We start from the raw sequence: 26,135 nt of genomic DNA, 5'->3' as shown, positions 1-26,135 counted from the left end.
CATTTTTTATAAGGTTGTGAAAACCTTTTCCTCGGGGGAAAGCCCAAAAAGAAAAGTCTAAAAAATACAATATTTGTTAATGGTGGACTTGAAATACTATAAATTTAGGTCTCTTTATTTATGTTTCCACTCGGATCTCGGATTTTCCACTGATATGTTAACATTAATTTGACACACACGAAGTAAAGGCTTCACATTTTGTCCATCCTTCTCATTTAATTCCTCAAAAATCTTGGGAATATGTGAGAATCATTAAGAGTTCAAGCGAAATTTTTTTAAATAAGAAGTGTAAATGAAACTTTTCCAAACTACAAACTACTACATTTTTCATCTCAAAATTGATGAAATAACAGTTATGAAGCAAGTTGTTTACAGGAGAAGAGAATGGAGGGCATATGGGGCATTTAATAGTACAGGTGAAGGATGAAAAGGCACGTGGGGCATTAAAATGGAAACGACTGGTTCTAAAGTCAATGGGAGCATTTCAATAATGCTGCGAATTGATTCGAAAAAGCCACAAGAATTTTGCTTTGAAAACACATGGATTCGAATTTCAATACAAAACAAACTATCAGACAGATCAATGTTCAAACATTTTCATGGAAGTTCGTCCATGAAAGGGTATAATGAATAATGATGAAGGCAGCACATTGGGCAATGGTATATTATTATTCACACAAAATCAACTTGAATCGGGTAAATGCCACCTCAATTTACAAAGTTTTCTTTACAGCAGAAGAAAATTGCAACGAGACCGTATAATTGAAACACCCCCTCCTTTGAGAAAAAAAAAGAGGAAATAAATGAAAAAGGGGAAATTAAATTGAAGGAGCGAAAGAAAAATGTTCGAACTGTACAGAAAAAACTTAATTTACAGAGAATTGAGATGCTGTGAGTGCTGCTGATACTTCAATATGCTCTACAATTGATTCTATTTTCCATTGGGAGGTCTTGAAGTTTGAGCAGGGGGTGCAGCAAGAGCATAGGTTATTCTGGAAGATGAATTCTCTATTAGACCAGCAACTCCGGCAGCAGCAGATTGGGCGTTTGATGGCAAGAAAAGATCATGCTTCTGATCTTTATAAGCACTCCAGACCTACAATGAGGAGCCAAAACATTGACAAAAAACCAAATACATTAAAGAACACCATGAAAGGAAGAAAGGTAAATGAAACCCATGTTTTAAAATGCCATGATCAAACCATCCGTTAATAATTACCTCCGAGGAATCCAAAATATCGTGCACTTTAGAACAATGGGCTCCTTCTGTGGCTAATGCATGCAAAACCTGAACGAACACATGAAAAGAAGAATTATATACATAATAATGTTGCGTTAGAGGAATACTTACTGATGCATGTATCATTTCTAAATTAGAAAGTCTTGTACTTTGAAAAGTCGTTAATACATTGCAAACATTGTACCAGAGAAGATAGCAACAGCATCAGCAATTTAAAATAATAACTACAATAGTCAACAACACGGAGGCATTCAGGACTACATACCTCTATTGCAAGCACCCTGCCAATAGAGGCTTCAGATTCGTTCCATTTCATTTGAGAGCAAAGTCCACTCCTTCCCCCAGCTCTCCAATCAAGAAGCCCAAGGAGTACTTGTACAAGGCCAACCCTTCATCATAATGCAAACAGAATGAATACAGAAAGATTATGAAAAACAAAGTTCCAACTGTGCTTCATATTTCTCTTTTCTTAAGCGTATACATGCTACAATATTTCTGTTTATAACAGATCCAAACTAGCACTACCATTACAATTGTTGACAGTCCCAAATGTCATGGGATTTTTAATATCCAAAATGAATCAAGGGGGTTTTGAGTCATTTGTCAACATCATGCCCAATCCATGAGGTTGGGCAACTCAAAGTTCTTCAGTAGATGTAGATCAATAAAGATGTAGTCAGTAGTGACTAAAATAAGTTGCCATCAAACTTCTTGCCAAAAAAAGGCTGAGATGAACAAGAGTCAAAGGCATCTAACTACAGTGGCAAGCACAGTCAATGCAACACTGTAGAACATTGTGGGCAATTACTTGACACATACAGCATCTAATTAGGCATTAGAACGACACACGTGTAGACTCACATCAGACAAATTGCACATCGAGGGGACTCTTTTATCCTACATTTTAATACATGGAAGTACAATAGTTCAATTGATACTGATGGACTCCAATTTACAAATACCAAGGGGAAGGGTAAAAGGTCAGGATAATTGCCATGTGCTTAATCGAAGAAAGTTACTAAAGATGGTTAGTTGTAGACTGCAAATGCAGCCTTAGAAGGATGGCTGAGAGAAGTGCAGAAGATAGGAGAGAAGAAAGAAGAAAGAGATCAGTTGTTGAGTGATCAGGAGATTATAAAAATCCCCCCCGGGTATACTACTCCTTGTCTTCCTAATAACATTCAGCTTTGGGTCCTATGAAGTTGTTAGCAGAGAGTAAATCGTTGGGGAATGATAGTGCCAACAAGATGATAGTGCTGTGGAGATATAGGTTGCAACTAATGCAAGAGATGAACTAGTCCATGGAGTGAAACGTGGAGGGTGGTTAAAGAAACGGAGAGAATGCTTTTCAAGTAATATTTGAGTATGAATGTGTGGGTGAAGGGAAAAGGAAAAGGACCAGTTAGAATAGCCAGAAATGATCTACCCAAGGACCCAGAAGGTGAAGAAACGAGGTGAGAAGAAGGGTCGTAATAAGTTTTTATCTAGCCGAAGTTCTTCTAGCAGAAGGCAATTATCAATTAGTGGATGGCCAGAAAAAGAAACTTTAGGGCTCTGTAGATTCTGCATGTCCAGCCACCCTGCTCCCACTATTCCTTTACTGCTATACTAGTCTTATTTTATTTCTTCAATGATAAATTTCTGTTTCCTGGAAATATATATTATATACACACACACACTCTATGGTGTTTAAAATATCTGATAATACTAATATAGAAAGTCAAAGTGTGCAGCAAATGTATCATCTAACAGTTTTTTCCACTGAGCACAACGTTAGGAGTCCTGAAGTAAATGATAATGTGCTAAATAAGATACTCACTTAAGCCCTTGGGCAACAAGAGCATCCCTGGCTCGATTTCCAGCAACCACAACACGCTTTAGGGTTTCAAGTGCGAGTATGCTTCCACCATTCCATCCTATAGCTTTCATTAGAAGAGGAACAACCTAGAACAAGATGAGTGCCAGTCAGATAGTACGAATTGATGAGACCAAAGCAAAATAAAGATAGATACTAACAAGCCATTCCAGTGTGCAGAGAACTGCAAACCCTTATGGTTCAATATGAACCAAGAGTGAGAAAAGCATGTTAACAGCTTTTTTTAATCAAAACTAACATCCCACAAATGCCATGTAACAATTGTTAACAGCTTTTTTTTTTTTTTTTTTTTTTTGCAGGGTGTTGAATAAATAATAGAAGAAAATATACCTGAGGAGTTCCAACACTAGTTGCTGCCATAGCTTCCGCACATGTAGTACTAGCTGCCAGTTGATGTAGGATACGTAAACAGCTGAGACGCACACGTTCCTGTGGAGTTTGAGCAGGCTGTTCTGATCCATCACTTGGTTCATGAGCTCTCTCCTCATAGTTTCCATTGTTTGCCTCATCTGATGACATGGTTTCTCGTCTAGCCTCATAAGCCACGGCAGCAACAAGTTTGGGTACATATCCAAGATATCCAACATGATCTGCTAATGCCGGGTGCACTCGCAGCAATGAAACCAAAGCAGCAGAGAGGAGAAGAGGAAGCTCAGGGTTAAAGGCTTGTGTATCATAATGTGTGGCAGCAATAGATGACAAATACTGATCCAACAATCCTTCCAAAAATCTCTTTGGATTTCTTAGAGGGAACTTGGGGTCTTTTAGAAACAGTCTAACATATATTCCTCCAACCTGAATGAACATAAAGCTGCTGAGTTTTGCAGCAATGAAGGCCGACAATGTAAGATGGCAGATATATAGTGAATAACGATATATACCTGAGGCTCATCTCTCATTTCTTGTTGCGTAGATGCCTGCTCAGGCACATCCCAATCAATAACACGACCTTTCATCTGCTCATGATACAAGTCTGAAGCCATAGTTGCAATTTGCGCGGACAACGAGGCTGCCATTGCTGATGTCCATACAAGTTCTGGCGTCTCGGTGGTTTGGTCCACAGCTGCCACTACAGCTTCACCAGGACCATCCCTGATAACTGATACGAGGCCATCTGGAAGAAATCTAGCAAGAGTTATAGCAACTCTAGGGCCATGCATGGGCTGCCCAATGAGTTTTCCCAACAAAGAGGCAGCAGCGGCTCTTTGTTGCAGAGGAATTTCATCTGCAAATTATATACAATAACATGAGTTAAAAGTTGTCTGTTCCAGAATCCATAGATAGGAAAAGATAAAGTCTTGTTTACAGTTAGTTACCCTGCAGAGGTAAGAGAATTTCAAGAATATATACAACACCACCATGCTTGGCAGCTGACCAGGCTAGTTCTGCAGTACTTGCCAAAGCATAAAGAACATGGAGAACCCCTTCACGACATTGAGGGTTGGAGTGGAGCATTTGCAATAAGAGGAGAAGACCAGATCCATCAGCAACCATAGCCTCTAAGCAGGGGGCATATGCAGTTAAAAGTGACAGCACACCGAGACAAAGTTGAGCAATGTTGCAGTTTGATGGAACAGGAACAGAAAAGCATTCAAAAAGAGGTAAGAGCTTGTCTTTGGTAGAAAAGATGGATGCCAAGTTTGGGTACCGCGTTAGCAAATTCTGAAAATTATAATGAAGGACAAGAGTGTCATACATGTTGAACAGCTTCTAAACCAAATAAAATACATCAATTAACTTTTTGTATTTTCCATACGATCCACAAATCAAGTAGACAATAAAACCATCGAGTGGATTTCATGTGATGGATATGAATCAGCAGCATACCTTTAAGGAGGTCAATCCAAATCGAATGTTCTTAACCAATAAAGCTTCTTCCTTTTCAATACCCTGTCCATCTGATGCTGATATTGTATCAACAGGCTCACTTGGCTGACTAATTGATCCAGAAGCCTCGTCGTTAAGTTGCTCAGATTCGGTAGATGAAACGCTGGGACTAGTTTCATTTTGAGAACTACAGGTGTCATTAGCAACAGGTTTGTTATGAGAAGCAGAATCTGCAAAGTACTGATTATGCACAAGGTCTGCTATGAATTCAACCAAAGCAACACCAAAAACCTCAGGACTACTAATCTCAAAATCTGGTTGATCATTGTAAACTCTCAGATAAACATTGCCAACATAGAGTTCTTTCGACAGTGCCTCATACACAAATTCATGTGAATCTTTCAGATCATATGACCCATCAGGACCCTGACTAATGCGCTGCTGATCCACAAACTTTAGAAGTTCTGCTCGTGTTGAAGAGTTCCAAATAATCTACAAGGTTAATGTTTAAAAAACTTAGGCAAGAATTCCAACATATGGAAACTAAATTCACTATACAGGATGGTAAATGGCATATTGGTACTAATTGAATGTCATACGAATCTGCCTTCAAATATATTAGAGTGGAAAGAATAACAGAGAAAAATAGATTAGTTAACCAGTATGTACCTCAGGTGATTCCAAGTTAGAATTTATTTTTGACAGTAGATCTTTAGGTTCTGGATCCTTCAAAAGACTAGCAACTTTTGGAGTTAACAATGCACGGAGAGCATCAGCTGCAGCCTGATTATAGGGTGTAGGACTTTCATCACTACACATACCGCTGAGCCTCGAGAGAGCCTGAGAAGCACGTAAGGCATGCAAATTCTTTGCAATTTGAACACTGGCACCAACCCCATGTGACTCCTTTGTGTCAGAATCCTCGGCTGTTGAGTCATATTGAAGCAACAAGGGCAAAAGGTACCTAAAAATAATTTAAGGAAGTCAAGAAACAGGATTAGGAGGTTTCCAATTCTGATGACAAGGCTTCAATAATCCATGGTTATTAATTGACCCAACGAACTGGAACTGGAATAAAGAGACAGATGCACATTTTGCTTCGTGAATATTATTGTTTGAAGATAAATGGAAAGCTCAGCAAAACACTCGTAACACCAAGTCATGATCAAAACAAAAGAAGAGATACAAGGAGAATTAGATAGGACAGATATACCATAAGACCCCAGCTTTTAACAAGGCATCCTGGAATTCAGAGGAAACAGAAACGTGGGCAATAGTCTGGAGAGCAGCATCAACAGCAGCTGGTACTAGCTCAAGTTCAGTGCAATGAACTATGTCATCCACTAGACCAGAAAATTCGAGCATCTCAAGCCTTGCACTATCAAACTGGCTGAGAACAGAAAAGGTTCGCATGACATTTGTAACAATGATAGTGGATGGTTCGTTTGCAGAAGTAGTTGGTTGCACCACACACATGCAACGAGAAAGAAGAACTGCAAGAAGTTTAATTCCACTATCCCTCACTAGTTCTTCACCATTCAATGAAGATGATGCACATCTAACACATCAAAGAAGAAACTTCAGTTCATTTTATCCATCTCAAAAACAAATGAAATAAAAATGTGAAAAGGAATAGTGAAACAGGGAAGAGTTACGTGAGCCACAAAAGTTCTGATGCTGCTACGAGGAGTGGTGCTCTATCAGATACAAGAAAATTGTTGTCTTCCTTGTCCACTGTTACAGCATTTAGCAACATTGGATAACCGGCATATTTAAATGGTTCGAGTACATTCCCATAGCGTCTGTACAAGATGCATTGACCTTTCAACAAAAGCAGCAACCTCCAAGGTTGTGGGCCTTGCAACCCTTGCATGGTGGCCTACGAGGGATATTAGATAAGTGTTTTATTATAAAAATGCACAATTGGCTTGTAAAGATACAGCCAACGGCTGACATGGGATGGTAACAAAATAAAATAATAAACACACTCGGAAAAGGTTCTCAGTAATGTATCATGTGCATCCATTTACTAAATTCTACGTCATTGGTCATTATATCATAAAGGATTCTAAATTTTATTTCACATGAAGTCCTGAAGAACATTCAACACAGAAGATTGTATTAAGCAAAACCACTATACTACAAAATCTGGGCATCATAAGTACTCAAGCCATCAATCAGGCTAAAAAATGATAAAAGAACTGGTTCCAATGCCCATTTTTCCTTGCTTTTTTCTCGCCATTTCTTCTTTTGTGACTTACCGGACTTATACTATACATGACATGTACACTATTTGCTTGTGCCATTTTTTCTTTTCCCTTTGTAAGACTTGCCAAACTTTTGGAGTTCTATACACGAGGTGTATACTCTATTGAGCTCAATTGAGTCCATTAGGATCCCGGCTTGAATGAAACTCGTCAAAATATTCAAGGTTTTTCCCTCCGATCTTTTACTTTCTCATTAACACTGTGTTTAGTCTTTCAAGTATAGATATAAAGTGGAATACGAGATTATACAAGACTATACTTTGAAAAGGGGCTCGAAGCCCTGATTGCGAAGATGGCCCATATTATCAACTTGTTGAAGAACAATTAGGTTGTAGGGATCAGAATAAAATGCGAAGGCCTACCTGTAGGCGCTCATAAGCTTTCTGCACCGCAAGAAATTTTTCCCTCCCTTCCGGATTTTTGTCAGGATGGTATTTCATTGCAAGTTTCCTATATTGTCGTTTAAGCTTTTCTTCGTCAATATTCTCAACTTGCGTAGACATGCCAAACACCTTTTCACCATTTTCAGAAGAATGCCTCGTATTACCACCATCGTTTGCCACATCCTCCAGAGATACCTCCAATATTTTGCAAGCTTCTTCTTCTGAGAGATCCATAGGCCTGCGTGTTAACTCTTCACGCCACATAACAAGTAATGACTGTAGAAATTCAACATGTTCAACAATTGGCCAATTGGGAAATCGTATCTCATCACATAAGTTCCTCAAATAGTAACGGTGACACCACATTTCATCCCTCAACTCTTGATATGTCACTGGTGGCATTGGAGCATATTCATATAAACAGTGGCAATGCTGTGACAATTTTTGGGGGAAATCGCCAAGATGCTGCAAGACCTGGTGAGAGAAAGAGTTTCACGTTTGGACATCTGTTGAATGTAAAACAGAAGAATTCATTTATGGAAACAAAAGTAAACCCAAAGCAAGAGGCAGCACCTGACAAATAAGGTTTTCTGCTCTCATTTTGTGAGTCCATATGATCTCAGGAGTATCTGAATCAGAAACCATTGCAGCAGCAAATGCAGCTGGGCCACTGCGCTCCAATACATAGAGCAGGGATTCAGGAAGAAGTCCACCCAATACACTACGCTTTGCAAGAGGCAAAGAAGAGGAAACTGCAGCCTCTTCTCCACCATGAAATGCTTGATGGACATGAGTCACTGAGAAGAGTTGTGCGATTGAAAGAAGATTAGATCCTGGATATGCAAGGGCAAAATAGAAAGCACCTGTGCTGTAAAGACGAATCATGGCTTTGGGATTTCTGGTGACAACAGCTCTTAATAAAGCAGCTGAATATTCCACAATATTTGGCTCCCCAGAGAGCATAGCCTACACACCATAAAGGGGGAAATAGCCACTGAAATACATTCTGAATGGCTAGGCCATCAAAAAAAAAAAAAAAAAAAGAACAAGGAAAGAAAAAGGAAGACGGCAAGATAGCTCAAATAAAGACTCAGCATTAAGGTTTCAAAATGTAGGCAAGCAGATAAAAATAAAATAGAAATGAACCTGTCAAATAATTATTAGTAATAAGTGAATACAGAAAACAAACTGATGAAATATGTGGAGGATTTAAGCGGGTATCATATCATCCCCACACATGAGAACAATTATATTTTTTTTTAATTAAAGAAAAAAAAGGGATCAGCATACTTGCAATTAATAAATCTTGTTTTGTGATATATGTTGAGTTACTACTTGTCAATTTCATGAATACATGACCATAATTATTAATATTATTTAAGAGCCTTTTGTCATTTGAAATACTTTTTCCTACAATTTTTTCATTGAAAAGTAATGTATGAAACTCAACGACTACTACTTGTCAATTTCATGAATACATGACCATAATTATTAATATTATTTAAGAGCCTTTTGTCATTTGAAATACTTTTTCCTACAATTTTTTCATTGAAAAGTAATGTATGAAACTCAACGACTTAACACCATTTAACACCATTAAACTCATACAAAAAGTAGCGCATTTACACAACCAGACCATCACTTCTAGGTAAGAGTCAACCAGCGTTTCCTCCTCTCAAGTAATCTGTGAAAGACAGGAAAAGAGTTCCAGATCTCACCTGAGCAATGTGTGGAAGGCACCTTGGGCTGGACAAGATTCGTTTTACTCTAGGGGTTGGGGTGACTATCTCTCCAGCATCATCCAAGTCCGAATGTGCAGATACCATGCTATGTAAAATGGACAATGCTGTTTCACCAATCTAGACAAGAAAGTCATTATATCAAGATATCAGCGGAGAGAAAGAGAGGTTGCAAACAGCAGCAACACGCTCAATAAATTGCTCGAGTGTAAGGTTCTGAAAGCAGTCTATCAATGAATGTTATCTGGGCAGAGACGAATTTCAACGTATCCCAATTAATCTAAAATAAAAACCCAATAATCTCAAAGGAAAAATAACTGGGCAGGGGAAAAAAGCTAGAACCAAGGTATTTTGCAGGAAGACTGGAAAATAGCCTTAGGGTCCAGAAAACAGATTGAGGCAACAAAAGGATTCTCAACGTGTAATATAGCGAAACCTTAACTTTAATAAACATGTATGCAGACAATAAATATGCATACATATACCTGAGCTGGTGTGAGAACGGGAACTCGAACAGCTAATGCCCATCGCAGTTCACGTATATCACGCAATCTCTTCCAGTCTAGCATTCCAGAGGCCCAGCACCGTGTTGTCCAATCGATAGCTTTCTTTGACCACAGCCTTCTAATGGCATCCTTCTCCAATGGCCCAACTTTTGCATTCTCTTTGTCAATAAACATCCACTCTTTGAGAGGTTCCATAAAAGCGGTGGCGGCAAGCAAATTAGACTCTAAAGGAATAGCAGTCCTCTCTGAGGCTTCATGAACCACTGTCAGCAGATCAACAGCTAATACACATCCTCCAACCAAAACACATGCCTCTACATTTGATAATACCTTCATTAATGCCTGCATGCAAAGTTAATATAAGTGATAAAAATATCTTTATAAAATCTAAAGATAATATTAATCTTCCTGAAATTGTTCTGTGCTATGGTCCCAAGATCCAAAACAGTGGATTCCATAATTTTGGAAGGGAGGTAACTGAACAAACGAAGATAGTGAAATTTTTTCCCTCTATGATAATTCATGGTCTTTGAAAATAAGTATATCACTCAAGGGAGCAGGGGAAGTGGGACAGGGGGAAGGGTTTTGAGCATTTGTGCACCTTCAAAAGAAGAAGAAGACGATGCCTCAAAGCTCTATCATCTGTTCGATCCAAGAGAACTGTTATATGAGCAGTGCCTTCAAATGGACCAATTGTTTGATGATGCTGTTCATAGACAATTGACATAGCTCTTGCACATAGCTCTCTAACAGAAGAGCCTCCACCTCCTCCAAAACCATCCAGTCTTCCCATATCACACCAATCATCAGATGCACCCAATTCATCAGGAACGGTGCCATCTACTGTGAGCCCCATGTCCGCATCACATAAGAATCTATGATAGAGTGCTCTAAAGAAAGCAACTGGGTCACGGAGTGGAAAATCCTGAACCCTGCCAGTACTGCTGCTTTCAAGCAACAAACGCAAATAATACTGACCTACACAAACCTCTTTAGACAAACTAGGATAGCTAACTAAGAACTCAGAGTAGTTCCAAGAAATTTTTGGTAGGCTATCTTGACCAGTCATACTTTTTCCAACAGGGGTGACCCCAGGTACAATATCTTCAGACCGTTCTTTCTCAACATCTAATTTATGAACCTCAGCTTGCAATGCCCCACGTAGTTCTTGTCTTGTGCGCTCGTTCCAAATCAAATCAGCCCGATTATGATCAAGGCTAAAAGCTCGCCAAAATTCAGGCCAATTACAGAGTAACCTGCCAGATCCAACAGGAGTGTTCTCCACAACAACCTGAGCAGGAGCAGGAAGTCCCAACTCTTGATTAGCATCAGCACAGTCAATATTTGGTTCTGATGCCTCATTTGTGTTAGTACTTGGAACGTCAATTGAAGAAGGAATAACAGATTGATCATGTTGGGCTAACCCGGAAACATCACCGATGACACTGTCACTCGGATGAGCAACAGATGTTTGAATGGTTGAAACCGTACCAGCATTTGACTGGCTCGAGCGATCACCAATCTCAAAATTATTATGTGGCAAATTTTGATCTTGAGATGTTATCACTCTACCTGTACGGCCTCTCCTCTGGAGCAAGCGTCTCTGTCGTCTACTATATGATCTTTCCTGATTTGAATCCTCATGCAGGACTCCATCAGATCGTGTGTGTAAATATGCAACAAGCCCAGGAGGCAAAACTCTAGATAAAAAATCTAAAGCAGGTTGATAGGAGTCTGCCCATAGAGCAACTAACTGCCGACTAACCTCACGTCTCTCACCAGCAGGAAGGAAAAATGCATGTGACAAATGCCTTAGTATAGCACCATCTCGTAAAGCAGCATCACGCATTGACTCTGCTGCAATTGCATCTTCTTCTGCAATTGTGCGCATTATCACAGCCACGGTTTCTCTTACACTTTCAGCTGGATGTCCAAAGAGTGCAAACAAGCGACGCTTGAGGCCAGCCACTTGTCGTAATAATTCAACAAAAACTGGATATTGAGTGGTTTCACCATGTGGTTCACATATCATAGCATCAAGAACTTCAACAACAGCCATGGAAAGCAAAGGAGAAATAGACATTGGCTTCAGTCTGTTGACAAGAATAACCACATAACCTTGATGAGCAAACAACACTGACTTGGTATGCATGATTGTAGCATGCCGCTCTCCTTTAGAATCTGTCAACAGATTTGAATCTCCAGGCCCACCACCAATAAGCACTGCAATTAGGCCTGCAGCTTCAGCCGCTACACCCTCAGAACCATTTCTAAGCAAACCCATTATCCTCCCAACAGCAGCAGGAAATGACATCACATGTGAGGCTGCACTTGTTGATGCTAATAATCGACGTAAACATGAGATGAAGCCCATTACAGTTGCAGCTGCTTTAGGTGAAGGAGGTGGCAATGGAGGGGACTCGGGAGGAAGATTTGGGGCAGCTGGAAGCATCGTGATCAAGGCCATGAGGGTCACCTCTGGTACTTCAATATTGGAAGGAACTCCACTGTAATGTATACATGCATTAAACTCCCTTATTCTACGCCAAAGTTTAGCTCTTGATCCAGGTATAGAACCACTTTCAGCCACGGCATCTTTAGCAGCTGCTGCCAAGTGCTTCAAATGCATGGATGCATTTTCCAAATCAATGGCAGATTGTTGTTGACCCAATTGTAGGGGGACTCTTCCACAAGGTGGATCGATACGGTGACCAGGCATTGTTAGCCTAGGTAACACAGGTACTGGGTACTGACCCTAAAGATAACCATCAGAAATGAAAATAGACAACATTAAGTTACCAATGAATCCAACGTAAATATCCATTATGGATGCTAAATAGCAAAACAAAATGAAGATAAATACATCATCTACCTACTTCTGTTTGCAATACATCCCGAATGGCTGCAAGTAAGTTATCCCGAGATGTACTGGCATACACCTGTTATTCATGCCATGTCCATTAAAAGTTCATAAAATAATATTAATATAGACTGAAAATTTAAAAGGCAAGCTCACATGAACAGGACATCCATCGTTGAATTCAATTGCAAACATCTGGGGCTCCTCAGCAAACCGCACAAGGGCGCTGACAGCAGATAAAGGACGAACTGTAACCGCCTGTACACAATGTTGTGATGATTTACAAAATTTCATCGGACATGCAATATACATGTGTAATCATGCTGAATGGTTGCCCTAACATTTCTGTTCACGTTTTTTTTATCATTTTCCCTTTTGAAGTTGTGATATGAAAATAGGTAGCCTATGAATTGATTATGAATCCAATACCTAGGTCATTATATTACCAAATTTGACTGAAGAAACAAACCAGAAATCTGAAATCAGGATGTGTCCATTATGTAGAATGTAGACATGAGCATCAAAATTGTTTGAGTAAAATATAGTCGATATCCATAACAATTATTAAATCAAGATTAATTAATTATTAACTTCTATTAAAAAATCCCCCTTTATTGAAAAAAAAAAGTTTAATAAATTAATACTTGGATAAAACAAATTTTTAAGCAATTGTTGTATCAACTAAATAAAAATTACTAATTTATATTTCAATTGTTGTAAATGTGCTAAACCAATCAATTCAAATCACTTCACATTCAGAATATTTAAAAATGAAATAGGAATTTCAATATCAACATATTTTATTTATTAATCAACTCAATTTAGTAGGGGCAACGAATAAAGAAGCGGGCTTATTAAGAGCCATTCAAATGAAATGTAAATGGGATAACAATCCAGTAACTTGGAAAGGCAAAGTAACAGGTAGTTAGTGTTCGTACGACAGGTAGTTTTACTATTCTAACCCGATGAGGGTACATGAGCAGGTAGTTTACTGACCCAGCCCGAAAGGGTGTAGAGACAGGTAGTTTTACAGTTCTACCCTTATGTGGGCACATGAGTAGGTAGTTACTGTTCTAATCTGGAACGGGCATTGTGACAGGTAATTTACTAATCTTAGGAACAAGTAGATGTTGCCCGACACCATTAGGGAGAATCTACTATTTTGAGCTCAGTAGGTAGATAGGTATGGAGTACAGCCACCTTTAGAACGAAAGGGGCTCTTCCACACCGAAGAGTAGTACCTTAGGGCCTTTGCATGGCCACAGTGACTCCAAGCGCTTTTTGCGCAAGACTAATAAAGGACCTAGACATACATGAAACCTAGAGCCAAGAAAAAATAGAAAACCTCTAGGTTGTGAACCTGAGAGGGATTGAGTACTCCTTAAAGGAGGTATGCTGAGGGTAGTTGTACATTGACCTACCAAGTTCGGTATAGCCGTTTAGCCATAGTTTGGGTGATCGTTAAAAACAGTTATGAGCACATAGCTTAAGTTTCTGTGTATAGGATTAAGTCTGACAAAAGCCTACAAGTACGGTCAATTTTTTTAGTGGCAAGTTTTATACGATCAGGTTAATGATATGGACTACATCCAGCGCCACTCTTTTTCTGTGTAGCAACCACTTCTCTGCCAACAGCAAGAGGACAACATTCATCATCTCTTGTGGAATTGTAGCTTTTACATTCTATTTGGACTAGATGGTTGAAGACCTTCAGTGTGCAACTGGCCTGAAGGACAGATAGCTTCTCTATGATTGAGGAAGTTTTCATGAGTAGGGCCAAGTGTTAGAGGCAAGCACGCTTCATCGCTATTGTTTGGAGCATTTGACTTGAGAGGACTAAGAGGATTTTTAGAGGGGTTGAAAGATCTAGGGAGGAGGTTTAATGCCTCTTTCAGGGCATCTACTAATAAACTCTTTTGTAATTATGATCTTGGCATGATTTTGTGGGATTGGAGTCCTGTTATTGGATAGTAGGAGAAAATTTGAAATTCATCATATTTATTAATATGATAAACAACATCATATCTCTTACATAATCAAGATCTTGAAACTATCCTTCAAAGGCCTTGATAAAGAATTAAAGTTTCATGCTTGAAGGCGTAGAACTTATAGAAGCTTCTTGCACAAAGGGAAGATGGTTGTGAGGGTGACCGTGAGTAAAAACAATAATTTCATAGGAGCTGATTCACAGGGAAAAATCAAGTATAATAATAATGGTAATCCCAATTCCCAACGTAAACTTTGATGGACAGGTGAGCAGACAATCCATGAGAACTAAGCAAGATAGCAGTACAAGAAGTAATGAACTGTTCAAATTGATGACACACTAATTAAAAAAAAAAGCTAAATGTTTGTCCACTTACTTCATAATTTTCTGGGCGTCTTTCAACTATTGAGACTTTTGTAAGAATGAGTTGACGAGACACAGCATCACCATGTTCACCAAGTCCTCCTTTAGGGCCGACTCCCAAACTCAATCCTGGAACATTTAAAGTTCCATGTGCAGCAGACCGCAGTCTTGTAACAGACCAGCCACCACATGGGGTTTCATCAGCTCCGACAGCCTCTTTTGCTAGATTTAATACATTTTTTCAAATGAGCTATAAATATAAACAAGCGGAATTTTAAAAAACAATGGAAAAAGTACATATAAGATGGGAAATGGTTCAATGAATTACCCCTTCGATTTATGTACTCCATCACAGTGAGAGATTGTGAACTATCCACTGAAAGTGACAACCCTACCATGGATTTTGCTGTTTTCGTCTACAATAAAGTAGACTTCAAATTAGAAATTCTTATACATGTTAAACCTTTCAGGGTAATTGTTTTGGTCATTCCTCCCTGATGAACAACCTCAGATTTACACAAACTGCTAGCCAACAAGATGCCAAAATTAAGAGTTATGCAACAGTGAGTTTTTAACCTACCAAAATTGAGATGATGACACTGTTTGAAGTACCAGAAGAAGCTTGAAAGGCTTTCGATTTCCTTCCGTATAAAGGGCACAGAACAAAACCACCAAATTCAGCACTTCTTTTCCCATAAGCATCAGGTAGAATTATAATTGCAGGAGAGCTCATATCTCTAAAGTCCAAGCACCAACGAAGTTCTCCAGATCCTACGTCTATAAGCTCGACTCCAACATTAGAAACTTTTAATTTCTGTAAAAGAAAGCAGACATAATGCCAAACCATTCAGCAACTGAACCTAATCAACACAATAGGCGTGGGCATGTGAATGGAATTACTAGTAGTCATACACAAAAGCCCTTATCAATAGTCTCATCATTTTGATTCAGTTCTTCTATTGTCGACAAGAAAAGTATAATGACAGCAGCAAACATCTAATTTTTCCCAAGTTAAAGACAAGGTAAACACAACTTTCTTTCAGTTTCTTGAATCAGGTATTCTTAACCATTGGTTGCAGCCTAAGAGGTGTACATTGAGCTAGAAGAGTTCCTTGACACAATTGCAATGTTTAAACATTTATTTTTATTAAAAAGAACAAAGAAAAAAAATGGTAAATAGCAAATAGTTCGCCACTCTATTCTGGATTCAGGCAAAGGAGGAAACTTACAAAGGGAACCCACTCCGAGCTTCGTCGCCGAAGATGAAGCACCGAAAACTCAGCAACCGGGGCCAATCTATTCCACCTAATTCTGTGCAACGCCGTTAATATACTCGCTCTGTATTTGGAAGAGAACTTCATCCCCTTGAACTTTCCGCGCCCATCCGTGCGAACACTGATGTTAAACTCGTTCGAATTGTCATCCCGCCCAATAATCGGCGTGGCACCCTCGTAGTCATTGGCGACATCGTACGAATTGGTCACCGCAAGTGTGGAAGGGTCTAATGTAATGATTGAAGCGGCCGAAATGCATAGAATCCGCTTGTAGCGGCCACGCCACGAGTGCTTAATAACCAAATAGCGCGCCAAGTATTCTGGCTCTTCGGGAGGCGCAGAATTGGAAGAATGAGCAGCGGATTGTTCCATCGAAGGAAGACGAGCAGGAGCTGGCCGAGAATCAGACGTAAGCCGGTTCACAGATTCGATATTGGCAAGGTAAGCAAGAGTATGGGCAGGAGGCACATTGCTAGATCGTAGAGAGAACCAGAGTCCCGCGCCGGATTGGACAGATGCAGCCGCCGACGGGCTTCTATGAGACCGAGACTGATTCGCCCCCAGCTCTGACGGTTATATATCCAACTCTCCAGCTTTGAATTGAACAAACAAAACCCTAATGAACTTTAATCATAAAAGAATATTCTGCAAAAAGAAATTGATCATGCAAATAGTAGAAGGGCATTTGATTCCCTCGATTGAATTCGATGAAGACTTATCATCAGACAACCAATTGTAAATTACTTGAGAAAGAATTCAGCCCGATCGTCGTCGGAGGAGGAGGAGGGAGAAGAAAACCCGAAAACAGGTCGGAACGATTGTTCCCAACGTTGAGAGGCACCACTGTCAGTTGGACACCAAAATTGAGGTCGAGGTTATCGTCACCTGTCAGTGACCATCTAATAACGTGGCATCAATCCGATTGTTAAATGTGTTTAATCTAAGCCGTTGGTTCGCGGGACGCAACGCTATTAAATCCATCCCCTTGATTGAGGGCTTTACTTAGCGATGTGAAATTACAAAGTCAACTGCCTCGGATGGTAATGGTAACATTATAATAAATTGAGCATGAGGAATATTTTTATTATAATTTCCTCGATTCGATATACTTTTATTTAACAAAAAAGAGGCGTATCTAGAAGAAAAATAATGATAGTAATTCAACTCGTAGAAGGGAAAAAAAATGATGATAATTCAACGCCTTTTTTAGATTCATAATATTCTTTTTAAAACCCTAAATTTTATTCTAACAATTTAATCTCTTTTCACGTCCATAAATTAAAAAAAACAAAAAACTTCATGGCGTCGCCCGGATTCGAACCGGAGACCTTCAGTGTTTCACGTCCATAAATTAAAATTAAAAAAAAAACTTCATGGCGTCGCCCGGACTCGAACCGGAGACCTTCAGTGTGTTAGACTGACGTGATAACCAACTACACCACAACACCAGATGTTTAATAACTTTGATTTATTTTAGTAATCATAAATGATAAGAAATAATTTAAAAAATTAATAAATTGAAAATTTTCACAACAATTCACTTTTTACTAATTAATCATAGCTCGAATTCAACTCTAGAACGTTCATTTTCATGTGAGGATGACGCATACTTGTTGAGATCAATACCGAATAAGTCATTTTTTTACTAACATAATTATAATGTCACACCATCATAATTTACTTTGTATTACATGAGTGATAAATCTTGTGGTTTTATAATGCTTTATTTGAAGGTCATATCCGTTCGTGTTAGATATCAAAATTATAGGAACTAACCTCTACCCTACACCATTTTAAAAGCTTACTTAACCTTCTAAAAAATTTAAGTGGCTCGTTTATTTTATTTTTATTTTTTTGGTCGTCCATATAAGTGGGATGAAAATAAGACATCATATAAACAAATCTAAATGAAGTAGCAGAGATAGTTGTGGTAGAGACAATAGCAAAAGTACGGGTCTTCGTTAATCACCTACGAGCAAAGGCCACCGAACAATGTCGCATACCAAAAAAAATATATATATAATAAATAAATCTTATCCTATTTTTTTTAAAAATGGAAGTTTTTAGATAAGTGGCCGAATTTGTAAATTTAATTTTATCAATATTTCAATATTCAAATAATCCAAATCAGATTATTATTATTATTTAATTATTTTCATAATTCGCATTGAATTTCATAGCTTCATGTATGACTTACCAAATATAGTTCGAAGGGTCTTGTTGTCGTCCGGTCAGTGTTCCTTTTATGGGTATTTCCTCTGGTAATTCTGGCGAAGTTAGCTCCAATCCAATTCCATGGCCTTCCAATCTCTCGTTGCACACAGATTTCATAACTTCTCCATTGTCTCTTCCCTTTACAACGCTTCGAAGATTTCCCGGACGACGTTTCCAATGCCGTCTACATTTCGGCCAGCAGTACCCCGCTCGATATCGGTCGCCGCCGGCAGTTTCTCTTGGGACGACGTTGGGCACATTTCTTTACCATCAAGCTTTCAGGACGATCCTTCAGATCTGACGGGCTATTTCGAGAAGGTCAAGCTCTGCAATCGTGGATCAGTACGTCTCTTTCTCCTTTTCTTGTTTGGATGTACAACCTAAAGATACAAGATTATTCATGCTAGGATTATTCCCTAAGTAAGAGAAAAATCATGAGTTTATAAATAATGAATACTATTTTCACCGGTAGAAGGCTCTTTTAGAGAAAACTTAAAGTAAAACTATGAGAGCTTCATCGATAGAAGCTTTTAGAGAAAACTAAAAGTAAAACTCTGAAAATTTACTCTCAAAGTAGACAATATCATATTACCATTGTGGAGAGTCGTGGTTCCTAACATGGTATTAGAGTCATGCTAATAGAATGCTCAAGTGTCGAACAAAGAAGTTGTGAGTCTCGAAAGTGTAGTCAAAGGTGACTCAAATGTCGAACAAATAGTGTACTTTGTTTGAGGGCTCCAAAGAAGGAGTCGAGTCTCGATTAAGAGGAGACTATTCGAGAACTCCAGAGAAAGAGGTCTCAAAGGAGGCTCTGGTGTACTTTGTTTGAGAAAAAGATTGTTGAGGATTATTGAGAGGAGGAGTCACACGCTCAGAATACCATCTCCATTGAGGTATTTAAGAGAAAATTAAATGTAAAATCATGGGAATTTATTGTCAAAGTGGACAATATCTTGAGAGTCTTCCTTGTCTGTCTGTTTGAATGTTTGAAATTGAGTAAATTTTCTTACAGGATATGCAATCTGAATTTCTCCCGTTAGTCATCGACGACCAAATTGTTGGCTACGTGCACCACGGGTGAGGCTCCTGTGTTCTATCTGTCTGGATAACGTTACGTATGTTGAAGCTATGATCCATCTGTGTTTCCAATTCTTACTTGTCATTTCATCAAAATTAGCCTGTGCGCAGCTGCAATATACTGTGGATTTGGCGCTTACTCAATCGATCGTTTTAATGTACTTCATGCAGTTTCGTTAAACACCTGAAGCAGTATCCGAATGTCTTTACCTTCCCCCGAGATGATTCTGGTCAATTTGGCGCTTACTTAACCTTGCATGAATCGTTGAAGACACCTGAAGATAGGACGCATGCAGTTGGAGATGTAGTTAAGTGTTTGGGTGAAGAAGTCATTCCAGGTATACGGAATGAGGTACTGCTTGTGATTCCAATTTAAAGCATTGATTACATTGCTTTTCAATGTCTGTCTGTTTGCAACTGTTGCATAGAAAGAAAGAAAAAAATCGCCATCTTCTGTTTAATGCTCAAATAAGCTTGTCCTTTATAGATAGTTAAATTTTGAACTAGACAGTACTTCATGTGGCTAACTGTGGATAACCATGAACTCTGTCAGCTATACCCTGTTACTTCGTCCTTTGGTGCGTCAAACTTCTTCTCACTCGAACGAGCTGCGGCCCCTTATTTTGGAATAAAGGTGCGAATGTTCCCCTTTTACAGCTTCGTGGAAATTTATAATTTTTTGTTCTAATCTCCTGAAACACACTTTGGAAGCTATATTTTGATCCTGCTTTTAGTTTGGCCCTTTAGCATAGCAGGCCATTTGATTTGTTGAATCTGTTTACACACGTTTGGTTGTTTGGTCCAAGTAAAATTGGAGCCATTATATTTGTCGTCATTCTGAATACAAAAACAAGATTTGAAACAACTGATGATTTTTCAAACAACTTTCTGGTGCTAAAATTTAGCACCAGAAAAGCTTAAGAGGGTAGTTTCTTAATATATACTTGCAGGTTAAGTGAAACTTTTTGAAGGGTTATATAGAATCTCCCTCAGTGCTATGGTGTAAATGGAAAATTCCTTTTGAGTAGGGTAAAGCGTACGTCACTTGTAGGTTGTAGCTGTTCTCTGGTGTTGTTCACACATGGCTGATTTACTTACAAAAGAAGAGCCCAGACATTGAAGTGAAATTTATTGTTGAATGTGCATGTCGGAGATGGAAACTGGCTACTTGGTTGTAAATAGCTGAAAGTTCTATTACTCCACTACTTGGTTTCTCTAACTTTTGTCTGCCTTATTGTGGTGCGTTTCCTAGCACAGGTTTATGGAGTTCATATGAATGGTTATGTTGAGAAGGAGGGAGAAAATTTTTTGTGGGTTGCGAAAAGGAGTCAAACAAAGCCAACTTTTCCTGGAATGTTGGATCATTTAGTGGCTGGAGGGCTGGTACGTAATAAGTTAGAACTGTTGCAAGTTTCCTTACATGTGCTTCTGTCACGTGAAAATGTGAAAAATGACGACTATTCTGTTTTTCTTCATGATTGGATGATCTTTGGGTGTTAGTTCCCTTATTCTTTTTCGTTTCTTCTTTTAGATGTTTGTAGTTATATAGATACTTTCCAGTAGGTATCATTTAGCCTTCAAACCCTCTTTCAATTTGGTTTATAATATTTTCAAAGTTTTAAGTAATCTTACCCTTTAGATATCAAAATATTTCAATGAAGTCCATGTCCCTACTTGATAATTCGTTGAAATTGAAAAAGGAATGGTGAAATGAAATTTTAAAAGAGAAAAAGTCGTTTGAATGTTAAATATCCATCTCATCCCATTTAACTAAAAAATTCGACCTCCCTATTTATTAAAGATAAGATATATATTTAGAATTGAAAAAGAAAGTAACTTATATATAAAAAATATTTTGATGCCATATCACCCTTGTTTTATTTAGTTTCGTTCATTTATTGAATAAGGACTTGATCAAACATTTTGATACTTGAGAGATGTAAACTTTAGAGGCTGAATTATATATTTAACCTTTCTGGTGTGTAGTATTACATCCTGGCTCCTGCTATGATGAATCAGAATCTGTTTGTGTTTCAGCCAATATGTATGTCTAGTTTGTTAAACTTAGTTTTTGTATGCAACAATTATTGATGTTTACTTTGTTTGGGTAATAAAGTTGAATAAGTTAAATAAGAAATTAGACAAGGTTTTGATACTACAAATTTCTTGACGAGTTACAACTTATTAATAAATTTCTAGTTATAAAACAACACTGGAACGTCTATACCTACGGATTTGAAAACATAGTTGTGCAACCCTTGATAATAATCAGAGGAAAAAGAGATGAGGGAGATCTAAAGTTAGAAATGTGCCCTTGAGTGCTGAATACCGTACTTCTTGTGCCTTTATTTATAGCTAGCCCCTGACATTTTGATAGTGACAGCCTCAGGGCATCCCTTGCGGGGAGAATGTGATGAAGGAATGTGAGGAGGAAGCAGGCATACCGAGATCAATATCAAAAGGGTAATTTCCTTGCAAGAATTTGAATATAATTTCTCACCAATATAACCTTCGTGTATTACATGGTTGTGGTAAGCCTGGTGGCTTCACATAATGCTTTTGTTTTAGGGCCATACCAGTTGGTGCCGTTTCATATACAGACATCAAAGGTTTTAGTTACAAGAGAGATGTTCAATTCTGTTACGATTTAAAGCTTCCTGAAAGCTTTATACCGGAGAATCAAGGTTAGCTAATCTGATACATTTTTGTTTACATGGCAATTCAATGTTTAACTAACAAGATATATTACGTTGTATTAATCTCGACTAGCTCCTAACGACTCTCTTTCTTTGTCTGAGCGGCGGTGTATATATTCTGCATCATATTGTTTTATTATTTTGTTTCACTACAAGTCTTTGTCTAACTAGCTCGAACTTTTGTCAGATGGGGAGGTTGAAGGATTCATGTTGTTGCCTGTGACAAATGTTGCAAATGTGATTCGGAGGACACAGTTATTCAAGCCTAATTGTACTCTTGTCATTATCGATTTCCTATTTCGACACGGGTACTATATACTTTCTTCTCTGAATATACCTTTGTTACACAGCCATTATTTGATTTAGTTATAACTCCAAGTGTACGTCTTGGTTGTTAACATTCGTGGTTCAACCAAATTGTCATGTGTACAATCTTTTCTAAACCACATAGAATGTATTTGATTGGTGATCTAACAACTGGTGATGTCCCACATTGGTTAGAGAGGAGAACAAACCACCATGTGTGGAAACCTTCCCCTAGCAGACGCGTTTTAAAGCCTTGAGGGCGAGCCCGAACGGGAAAGCACAAAGAGGACAATATCTGCTAGCGGTGTATCTGGGTTGTTACAAAAATACTTTATTGTGATGTCCCACGGGAGGAGAACAAACAACCACCATTTATAAGGGTGTGGAAACCTTCCCCTAGCAGACGCGTTTTAAAGCCTTGAGGGGAAGCCCGAAAGGAAAAGCCCAAAGAGGACAATATCTGCTACCGGTGGATCTGGGTCGTTACATTTATACCTCTACTTCTCAGGGTATCCTTAATGAGTCTACAGTTGTTTGTACTAATGCGTTTAAAAACTTGCAGGTACATAAATCCCGAAAGTTCGGGGTACTTGGAGCTACTGCAGAGTTTGAGAAGTGGGACCTGCTTCTGAATAAAACAATTCGCCCAATACGTTGATGATAGAAAAATCAGGTTAATTTGTTTCAACATCGAATCTGGATTGTTACATACTGTTTATTGTTTTTGCAGAACTTTCTTGTTCATTAGATGTATTTGTGAAGCCAAACGAACCCTGTTTGGTACATCTATTAAATAAAAACACATTAACAAAAGTACACCTGAAAGCCCACTACATGGAAACAATTTGAATTTCATGAACTCCCCAGCCACTATAAACACACTACACTTCACACTGACTTGTATTATTCACTTACATTTCTAACCCAAGATTTGACTGAGAACTATTGAATATCAAAAGCCCAGGATTTCACCAAGAACTTGAAGCAACTGGAGGTGTGCAGTTAAGTGAGGGAAGTGTCCATTAGTGTTAATAACTCTCACTGTGCAACTGCCCTTGATTTGCTTCTGCATAAAGATGGCGACCGAGGCAGGGGCGGCAATGTCAGTTTTAGTGTGTAGGATGGTGCATGGAATGTTGACCTTTTCAAGAATCTCCCTCTCATCCACTCTGAACACTGTCTTGGCCAAGGACACTGCAACTTCAGGCCTCATCTGATGCAAGCATTTCCGCAACCTGCTCAGTGACAGAGGATCAGCTTCGTCTACAACCAGAGAAGAAAACTGTGTGGCCCAATTTTCGTAGTTGGATTCCATATTTGCTATCATTTGCTCGATGTCCGATTGGTCGAAGCCACCTTCATAGTCTTCTGTATTTATATACCTAACACAATGATTTAAGTTCCTAAGCAACTCAGCCCTTTTCACCTTGCTTTCAAGAATACATTCATCAAATTGATTCGCTCTTATAGTATAGGGGGAATTACAGAAACAATGAAATAAAAATTGTATATTGTATTTATTACTTTGAAATTTACAAAAATAATAGCATATAGAGATTGAAATTAACCAGAGGAATAAACAATTAAATAAACCCATTACATATTTGACTTAAAAGTTTGATGTTCAAATGTTTACTTTTACATAGTTGAACAGAAAAAAAAAAATGATGACATAGATGCTAAAACATATTATATTATATATAATAAATAATAATATAAGCAGAACATAATGAAAATATTAAAGAGACAAACAATAATAATTATAAAAAAAACAGTAATAAATTTTTTTTAAAACCAATAATAATAAATAAAATAAAATAAGCAATAAAAGAACAAATACGTGCAAGTTTTTATAATTTAAAAATTAAATTTGACGTTGATATCAAAACCGACCTTAGCTCAGTTGGTAGAGCGGAGGACTGTAGTGGGTATCAAATCCTGAAGTAATCCTTAGGTCGCTGGTTCGAATCCGGCAGGTCGGATTTCTTCTCCCTTTTTTTTTTTTTTTTTTTTTTTTTTTTTTTTTTTTGTTTTGTTTCTTTAAGAAGAAAAAAATAAATAAAAATAAAACCCTTTTTGTACTTAAAAATCATGATTCATTTTCCTGTAACTTTATAAGATCCAATTTGAATTGAGATTTCTACTTCTAAAATTGAATAAGTTTGAGGGGAAAGAAGTATTATTCGACCATTTTTACCAAGACCCATGTGCCTATATGCCCACCAACACCTTACACAGGTTCAAAAGAATTTGTCCAAAAGACAAAAGAATTGTTTGATTTTGAATTAAAATAAATAAAAATACCTGGGAGAAGAACAGAGCAGAATGAGTCTTTGAAACAGGTCAGGTCTTTTAGTGGAAGCAATGCAGCCAATAAGGCCAGACATGGAGTGGCCAAGGAAGATGGTGGAGGTGAGGCCAAGCTCATCAAGGAGAGCAATGAGATCTTCAGCAAAAGCATAATAAGAAGAGTACTTTTGAGGATCATACAAGTTGGGATCTTTGATGGAACCCCAGAATGTCCAATCAAAAACAACAACACGGTACTTCTGGCTCAGCTTCCCAACCATATTGTCCCATAATGACTGGTTGGTTCCGAACCCATGAGCCAAAACCATTGCTTCCCTCCCCGAACCCATTACCTTAGCGTTTAGGGCCGTCGACAATGGCCCATTTTCCACCATAACAACCATCCCACCAAGAAAGAAAGGACTAACAATAAGATGAAGGCTTGTGTGTGAGTGTGTGGCTCAGCCTATGGCGTGTGTCTTTATAGGGAATAGAGGGGTGAGGTTGCTTATACAAAATTAAAATTAAAAAAAAGATCGAAATAGACACAAATTTTAAAATATTTATTTTTCGTGATCGAAAACTGTGGATCGCAATCTTAACGGTCTCATTAAATAATTTCTCGACTCAAAAAGTAAGGACGTTGTCTTTTAGTTTTAATTATTTATGAAGGCCGAAGATAAGTTCAATACCCACCTTTTATCATTTATTTCCCCTCCGTCCCCACCACGTTGTATTCCAAAGCCCTTCATTTAATTTATTCATTTTTTTTTTATTTTTAATTAATTTATTTTATACAAAATTACCACAAACCCCAAGATGAACAAAAGTGCTCTTTTGTTTGTTTTCGCCCATTTCTAAACAATAATCATTCAAGTCAACCATATGTCACAAAATTATGATATTTTTGGTTCCCACCTTCTATTTTATATCACTATATCTAATTATTATTTTGAAATTTTTATTTCCTTCTATATTAAATTATTTCGTACTATAAATTTTATTGGTTGTCGAAAAGAATAGTCAACTTTGATGATTTCGACTTGTTATCTATCTGCAAGGAAAGGGCTGCCGCTGCCATTTATGCTCACCACATTTTTTTTTTTAAAATTAAAATGAATGATCAATGCATACATTAATTAACAAGTGTTTCGGTTGGAAGTGAGTCCCACATTGGCTAATTTAGGAAATGATCATGAGTTGAAAAGAATATATCTCCATTGGCACGAGG

At 38.1% G+C, this 26,135-nt stretch overlaps 3 protein-coding genes and 2 non-coding genes across 7 annotated transcripts; 2 read left to right on the top strand and 3 right to left on the bottom strand.

The window, feature by feature from the left end:
* Positions 1 to 650: 650 nt before the first annotated feature.
* Positions 651 to 17,191, bottom strand: GRV2 (DNAJ heat shock N-terminal domain-containing protein). 3 transcript variants are annotated; one of them, XM_087119517.1, is made up of 23 exons: positions 17,067 to 17,191; positions 16,278 to 16,967; positions 15,629 to 15,862; positions 15,377 to 15,464; positions 15,062 to 15,270; positions 12,855 to 12,956; positions 12,715 to 12,777; positions 10,440 to 12,593; positions 9,818 to 10,180; positions 9,312 to 9,452; positions 8,167 to 8,559; positions 7,573 to 8,067; positions 6,599 to 6,822; positions 6,157 to 6,501; positions 5,613 to 5,907; positions 4,944 to 5,435; positions 4,433 to 4,778; positions 3,998 to 4,341; positions 3,447 to 3,911; positions 3,060 to 3,184; positions 1,506 to 1,629; positions 1,220 to 1,288; positions 651 to 1,096 (listed from the first exon to the last, which is right to left on the bottom strand). In XM_087119517.1, exons 2-23 carry the CDS (start codon positions 16,692 to 16,694, stop codon positions 932 to 934), a joined length of 7,653 nt encoding a protein of 2,550 aa, XP_086975643.1. In that variant the 5' UTR covers positions 16,695 to 16,967; positions 17,067 to 17,191; the 3' UTR covers positions 651 to 931. The 3 variants fall into 3 exon arrangements, with proteins under 3 accessions (XP_086975643.1, XP_086975642.1, XP_086975644.1); XM_087119516.1 differs by having other exon boundaries at positions 16,278 to 17,187; XM_087119518.1 differs by lacking the exons at positions 12,855 to 12,956; positions 15,062 to 15,270; positions 15,377 to 15,464; ... (1 more) ...; positions 16,278 to 16,967; positions 17,067 to 17,191 and having other exon boundaries at positions 12,711 to 12,777.
* A 505-nt stretch (positions 17,192 to 17,696) lies between these two features.
* On the bottom strand, positions 17,697 to 17,770 carry TRNAV-AAC (transfer RNA valine (anticodon AAC)). The gene has a single exon. It is a non-coding gene; the product is annotated as a tRNA-Val (tRNA).
* A 733-nt stretch (positions 17,771 to 18,503) lies between these two features.
* LOC111779634 (nudix hydrolase 20, chloroplastic-like) lies at positions 18,504 to 24,040 on the top strand. Its single transcript, XM_023659724.2, has 9 exons — positions 18,504 to 18,878; positions 19,549 to 19,613; positions 19,785 to 19,965; positions 20,167 to 20,247; positions 20,871 to 20,996; positions 21,997 to 22,076; positions 22,182 to 22,297; positions 22,497 to 22,617; positions 23,178 to 24,040. The coding sequence occupies exons 1-9, from the start codon at positions 18,618 to 18,620 to the stop codon at positions 23,245 to 23,247; spliced, it is 1,101 nt and encodes a 366-aa protein (XP_023515492.2). The 5' UTR covers positions 18,504 to 18,617; the 3' UTR covers positions 23,248 to 24,040.
* LOC111779633 (putative strigolactone esterase DAD2) lies at positions 23,367 to 25,372 on the bottom strand. The gene is made up of 2 exons (XM_023659723.2): positions 24,920 to 25,372; positions 23,367 to 23,997 (listed from the first exon to the last, which is right to left on the bottom strand). Exons 1-2 carry the CDS (start codon positions 25,306 to 25,308, stop codon positions 23,568 to 23,570), a joined length of 819 nt encoding a protein of 272 aa, XP_023515491.2. The 5' UTR covers positions 25,309 to 25,372; the 3' UTR covers positions 23,367 to 23,567.
* On the top strand, positions 24,504 to 24,597 carry TRNAY-GUA (transfer RNA tyrosine (anticodon GUA)). Its single transcript has 2 exons — positions 24,504 to 24,540; positions 24,562 to 24,597. It is a non-coding gene; the product is annotated as a tRNA-Tyr (tRNA).
* Positions 25,373 to 26,135: the final 763 nt, after the last annotated feature.

The sequence above is a fragment of the Cucurbita pepo genome, chromosome 18 (genome assembly GCF_057944985.1).
Source record: "Cucurbita pepo subsp. pepo isolate OVF chromosome 18, ASM5794498v1, whole genome shotgun sequence".
In the NCBI taxonomy this organism is placed as follows: Eukaryota; Viridiplantae; Streptophyta; class Magnoliopsida; order Cucurbitales; family Cucurbitaceae; genus Cucurbita; species Cucurbita pepo.
Note: the sequence above shows the minus strand (reverse complement) of the source record. Positions and strands in the feature narration are given on the sequence as shown.